This window comes from Octodon degus, unplaced genomic scaffold, assembly GCF_000260255.1.
Source record: "Octodon degus isolate 3935 unplaced genomic scaffold, OctDeg1.0 scaffold00123, whole genome shotgun sequence".
Classification (NCBI taxonomy): Eukaryota; Metazoa; Chordata; class Mammalia; order Rodentia; family Octodontidae; genus Octodon; species Octodon degus.
In genome coordinates this window covers 6,383,667-6,390,171 of record NW_004524699.1, presented here as the reverse complement: position 1 = coordinate 6,390,171, position 6,505 = coordinate 6,383,667, and the positions used below count along the sequence as shown (strand labels likewise).

Below are 6,505 nucleotides of genomic sequence, written 5' to 3'. Positions count from 1 at the left end.
GGGGAGATGGCTCAGTGGAATAAGCACTTCCCTGGCAAGTGCAAGGGCCTGAGTTCAATCCCTGTTTCTGCAAAAAAAAAAAAAAAAAAAAGATAAATCTAAAGTCCCACCTCCCTCAAACTGTTCCTGTTTCTAAAGAAAGAAATAGTATTAGAAGAATGAATATTGCCTTTTTTTTTTTTTTTTTTTTGAGACAAGGTCTCCCTGGAGTTTAGGCTGGCCTTGAGCGTGTCACTACAGAGCCCAGGCTGGCCTGGAACATGCAGTGATCCTCCTGCCTCAGCGTCCCGAGTGCTGGGGTAAACAGACAGATGTGCTTACAGGCAGCTGTGGAATATGCATTTGCCTGTGTGTTTCTTACTCTGGTTGAGCTCAGGGCCTCAGATGATCAGAGAGCTGGAAGCCGTGGTGACCTTTCTCTTTCTGCTGTGCGGCACCTCTCATGTGGGTGAGCGCTGTGCCGTGGAGCTGCGCGCCTGGCCCTGGTGGCACAGTCCTGACCCCGGGAGAGCAGGAGCTGGCCCAGGACAGCACTTCTGTCCTCTGGTGCTAGCTCTGCAGATGAGGGAGCAGGGAAGTGACTCAGCGTGGCCCCGGGAAGTTGAGGCCTGAGCCAGGGCGTGAGCTGGGCTCTCGGGAGGCCGGCTTGTGGCTTTTCTGCTGAGCTCGGCCTCTTGCTCCTCGGCTTCGGCCCCAGCAGCTGAGAATACTCCAGGCATGCGCGCATCCTGCTGCCTCTTCACTGGGTACCCCACAGCCCCGGCAAATCCTTCTGTGGTGATCCATGGGTAGGGCTGGGACAGGGCTCATAGAAGGGCGTGGCCAGGTCGGGTCCCAGAATGAGCTTGTTTTTGTTTTGTTTTCTTTGTGGTGCTGGGCACCAAAGCCGGGCTGCAGACAAGCTGGCTGGTGGGCACCTACCACTGAGCCCTGCCCCCAGCCTGGGTTTCTGACTTGTTCTTTGTAAGAAAAGCAGGGTATGGAGGGGGGGTGCAGCTCAGTGGCAGTGCACCTGCCTAAGCCTGCCTGAGGCTCTGAGTTCCACTGCAGCACCAGGAATCAACCCACAAAATCATCGCACAAAAAGCAGGGTGCAAGCAGGGCAATTCTGGTTTGTTGTTGTTTCGTGAGGCAGTCTCACTTGTATTCCAGGCTGGCCTTGAACTCACTATGTAGCCCAGGCTGATCTCAAACTCACAGTGATCCTCCTGCGTCAGCCTCCTGAGTGCTAGCATTATAGGCATGTACTATGCCCAGCAGGCAGCCTTTTTTATCTGGACATGTGGACAGATTGTGTTACCTGCGTCCTGGATGTCCCCAGGCCCTACCTTCTGGGGTGTGACAAGTGACACTTCTGTGTGGGAGCTTCCAGTTAGGGCTACTAACTGCCCCTCAGGCCTGGCCCAGGGCTTGGAACAAGACAAAGTTTGGGAACAGGGTCCTCTTCTGGGATTTTGTTTCACTCTTTCTTTTTGCAGTACTGGGGATTGAACTCAGGAGCCTGAGCTTGCCAGGCAAGCACGTATTCTACTGAGCTATCTCCCTGGCCCAGCCTGGCTCTCTGTGTCTGTCTGTCTATCTCCTCCCTTCTGACTGAAGCTGGAGACAAAGCTTAGCGCAAGAGCCCAGGAATCTCACCTTTTGCCCAAGCTGGTGCCAGGCATGTGGTTGTTCCCTACCATGTAATTCAGTCCCTGACCTGGATGGAGTGGCAGGACACAGATCCCACCTTACATAATGCTAGATTCCTCCTTATGGGACTGTGAATAGCAGTAGGCAGAGACTGGTCGTTTAATGGTGTGATGCTGGACCAACTCTTATTTCTTGGTTCAGAGTTTTGAGTTTTGGAGATGGGGGCTGCCCATGTTGCCCAGGCTGGCTCTGAACTCCTGGGCTCGAGCAATTCTCCTGCCTTAGCCTCCTGAGTACCTGGGACTACAAGCGTGTGTCACTGTGTGCAGCCCTAAATATTCTCATTTCTAAACTGAAGATGTTAACAGCATCGACCTCAGCCAGTCACAGAGGTGCTTGCTGACCTTGCTGTCTGCTGTGTGTGGTGCTGGTGGTCAGTTTACTGCTGGGGTAGGCCAGACACCGAGGGGGCACTTTGTCGGTGTGCTAGGGGAATGGAGGGACACACACAGCTCCCAACGGGGGTGTCCTGCACCAGAGACACGTGGTCACGTGCATGCTCCAGTTTATGGTCAGACACGCACGCCCTAGGTCTCAGCACCGAGCAGGCCCACTCTCCTGGGCTCTGGTCCCAGAGGCACAGCGTTTCTGGGAGCACAGCTTGCCATCAGCCTCAGCCCCACACCACACATCAAGGGCAGCAGAGCTCAGGCGTCCCCAGGATGGGGAACGGGCTACCTGCAGGCGTGCTGGCCTTCAGAGCTACTGTTCTCCCTCTCAGAGGCACCCAAATCCCTTTCAACCCCCTTCGCTCCCCAAGCAGCACCCCGAATCCTGCCTGGTGGTTCTTGTGTGATCTAGCCTGGTCCTTTTACTTGAGGCAAAGGGGCTCGTGTGTGGATATGCGGCTTGCCTGTCCCTCCCCCCTTTCTGGACTCTCATGGCCAGAGTTGTGTGCAGGTGAGGTGAATGGCTGTGCGTGGCTCTGCGCCCTCCAGGGCTGTTTTGTGCGCATGCCATAGTGGTACATGGCCACTACCTGATGCCTGGTGTTCTGGGTCCTTCTATGGTACTCTGGACATTAACCCTTTGTGTGACTGCTCAATGTCCCTTGGCCTTTAACAGAGGTGGGGACCTTTTCCGCCCATGGCCCCCAGTATCAGGAAGTCCCACCTCGCTCCAGGTGTGAGCTGGAGCGCTGGAAACTTGGCTGCAGGGGATGGCGCCCTAGTTGGGCCTGCTGATTTCAGGGCTCCGACTTCGTACCTCGCCACCCAACTACACATCTTCGTGGAGATCCTGGAGGACCAGTGCAGGCTTCATAAGCCCCTTGACCAGTCCCTTCCGGTGATCAGCTATGCGTTCTCAACAAAGGCGACCGACCACGTGCCCCCCTTGGCTTGGACGTGGATCCGAGACCCTCGCGGCTTTTCGGGCCCCGCTCCCGCCAGGGCTGGGTCGGACGCGGCGCTACACTCGGGTGCGCACAGCCGCCCCCCGCAGCGCCGCCGCCCCCCTGCCCAGCCTCGCCCACTCCCATCCGCAGCAGCAGCAGCAGTGCCCTCGAAGCGGCGCTAGGGGGAGCTCTGGCAATTGGCTTGGCGGAATGCAACCACAACGGCTCAGCCAGCAGCTATTTCCTTGGACTTGCAGGGAGAGAAATGGGGAGGGGGATACGTTCTGTTCCCCTCCTCAGCAGCTCCAGACTCTTCCCGTGGGAGGCCGAGAAAATAGCCCTGGGGGAGGTGGCGATGAAGGTGCCTTTCCTCCCCGCAGCGCACGCCTCCAGATCCTCCCTCTTCCCCCACCTGCGTCGCAGCCCTGCGTGGTCCCCGCGTACAGGAGTGTCCCCAAGAACTTCGCCTCGCGGGACACCGGGCTCTGGAGCCGAGTTGCCCCCGGGGACTCGCCTCTCCGGGTCGGGGTGGGCGCGTCAGGCAGCAGCAGCTCTACCGCCGAGGGAGGCGGGAAGGCTGGCGTGGGGGCTGAGCCGTCCTCCCCAGTGGCTGGGGGCCTCCGTGGAAAGGGGGGCGCTGGAGCTTTGGGGATATTACCCTGATACCAAAACCAGAGAAGGATGCAACCACAAAAAGACTATAAGCCAATCTCCCTTGTGACCATGGAGCTCTGAGGAGACAGCCAGAGATGGGGAGATACCGAGAGACCCCCATCAAACACAGAGCAAGCAGGCAGCCGCTTGCCTTCTTTTCCAACACCCCCACTCCTCCCGGCTCTTTTCTTTACCATCCCCTCCTCGCAGAGCTGGAACTGCTCGCGCGCCCCCGGGCCCAGCCGCGGCTCCAGATGTGCGCTGGGTTGCAGCGGGGAGCACGCGAGCTTCCCCCGGGCCTTGGCACATTCTCTCGCTCTGAGGTCATTCCGTAGGTGGTCAGAGCGCGCCCGGAGTCTTCCTGCCTCCATCCTGGGGAGGGCGGGGAGGCGGGAGCCGAGGGAGCGCAGGGGAGGGACGCGAGGAGGGAGGGAGACGCCGCCAGCACACCACCAAGTGGCACCGAGCAGTGATAACAAACTCAACTTAAAAAAAAAGAAAAAGAAAAAAGAAAAGAAAAAAGGAAAGGAAAAAACTTCCTCAAGTTACAGCCCGAGACGTGCGGACGTGCGGGCGGACGCGCGGGGCGGGGAGTGTGGGTGGCCCGGGAGCCCCCGGCCTCAGGGAGCTCAGCTTCGAGGCCAAGCAGGCCCTGCACCCAGGTTGCACGGGGAGCGAGTGGATGAGGCTAGCGCAGCTTCCAGCTGGAGACCCCGGGGCGGCCGGTTCCCATAGGGGGTAGGACCCGCGGGCGGGCGAGGGAGGGGGACCCAGAGGCGCGCGCAGCCCCGGCTCCGTCCCCAGCACCAACATCTCTCCTCCCCCTCCCCGTTCCCACCCCGGCCTTGCGGATGTGGGCAGATCCCGCCTGCCTCCCCCGGGCCCATGTGAAAACAAGGTACCACCATACTGTACTATCGACTTTTTATTAAGATTATAAATTTAAACAAATCATCTGAACAGTTTTACCCGGTGATATACAATCCAGTATGCACAAAATACAGGAGAACGAGGGAGAACAGAGGAAGGGAAAGATTGGCAACTTGTCTTGGAGTCCGCATGGTGCTACAGGGGCTGCAGATGAACCCCCCACCTTTTTACAACAAAAGGCTTTTAAATTAAACAAAATCTGTGGAGCTGAAGACCACAGGACGGGGTTCTCACAGGCTCGAACAATGCTGGTTTCATGAAATGCAACCGAAGGCTGAACCAGAACTGTGCAACTCAGAAACACACACACAAACACCACAGCTGACCAGGAACTTAGCGAGAAGTCTCCGACTCAGTCGGAGGCCCCGGCCCCTCCCTCCCCCGGGGCCGCCCGGGATCCAGGTGAAGGAATCGACTTCCTTTTTTGTTTAGTGAGGACCGCAGTGCTGGGCATGATGGGAAATGTAGTCCTCTGTGCTGGCCCCCCACCCCTTCCCCAAACAGTGTCCAGAGAGTGTCGGGGTGTCGGGAGCCACCCCGGAATCTGGGAGACTGGTGGAGGAGGGGAGAGGGACGGAGCCAGAGGGGCGGGGAGAGGAGGGGTTCAAAACACCCGCCCCGGGAAGAAAAGAAAAAAAAAGTTGAAGTGTTTTCATTTCTGCCTTCTCATTTGGAGAACTTTGGAGGCCGCCCCCAGAGAGGAAATGTGACCCAAACGTCCCTTTTGGAGATAGAGTTTGCCTTTGTTTTTTGCTGAGGATTTCACAAGACTCATTCCTCACCCCATAGAGGGACTCAGGAGAGCGGAACGTCGGGCTTCCCGCGTCTGACAACTGATTGGAACCTGCGTCCCCAGCTCCGCGCCCTCCTGCGCTGCGCCCCCGGTGCGCCCCGGTGGCCCGCGCGCCCTGCCTCGCCCTCGGCCGCCCGGCATCTCCTCCGGGCCGCAGCCCTCCCTCACGTGGCAGTCTCCTCGCTAAACACCACTGCAATCACTACAATAAAAAGAGGGGGGAAAAAAGAGTAGGAGAAACACAAAGCATACTTAAATAGGCGCTTTTTCTCTCTGCAAAAATAAAGTCCAAGCTTTTATATATATATTTTTTTATTTTACAGTTATAAAACATCAGCCGCCTCCCCCTGCTCGCCCCCAGCTCAGGTCCGAGTGGCTGGGCGCCTGCTTTCTCCCTCCTCTCGCCCCTTGGTCGAGTCTTTGTCTGGCCCTAGCCCCGCGGGGCCCGGGGTCCCTGTGCCCACGGGGGTCCCTAGAAGGCGACAATGGCTCGAGTCCAGGCGCCGAGGCTGGCGAGCGCCTGCTTGGCGCACAGCTGCCCGTTGAGCGACGGCGCCTGCTCGGAGTCCGGCTGTCGGCTCACCAGCCCCGAGAAGCCCGAGCCAAAGATGGAGATCAAGTTTGAGATGTTAGACGCGTCCGGGGACGAGTCCGGGCAGAAGTCCTCGAAGCGGGCGCGCTTGCAGGGGGCGAACGGGGCGCCCCCGGGGGGCTCGGCCCCCAAGTCGCCCTCTTCCTCCTCCTCGTCGTCCTCGTCCTCCTGGCCAGGGTAATACTTGCGCTTGCACCCAGCGGCGGCGGACGCCAGGCCCGGTCCCGGAGCGCCCTGGCCACAGCAGGGGCAGTGGGCGGAGGCGCAGCAGTCCTGGTGCAAGTAGCCGTTTTCCACCGTGGTCACCACGTGTGTGTCCAGGTCCAGCACGGTGGTCTGGCTGCTGCAGTGAACGCCGAAGTCCGAGGGGGCCGGGTACGCGCCCCGGTAGAAGCCGGAGGAGGCGGGGGCCGGGGAGATGGGCGGGGAGGCGGCGGCCGGAGGGGCGGCCCCTGGGGGCGCGGAGGGCGCGGAGGGCGCTGAGCAGGCGGCGGAGGCGCGAGGGTCC

At 59.4% G+C, this 6,505-nt stretch overlaps 1 protein-coding gene across 1 annotated transcript in view; it reads right to left on the bottom strand.

Annotated features, from left to right (window-relative positions):
* Nucleotides 1-5,712: 5,712 nt before the first annotated feature.
* Ier5l (immediate early response 5 like) overlaps nt 5,713-6,505 on the bottom strand; it is a 1,570-nt gene continuing 777 nt past the window's right edge. The window contains exon 2 of the mRNA XM_004640573.3: nt 5,713-6,476. Coding sequence (XP_004640630.1) covers nt 5,878-6,476 — 599 coding nt within the window. The 3' untranslated portion in view covers nt 5,713-5,877. The remainder of the gene's footprint in view (nt 6,477-6,505) is intronic.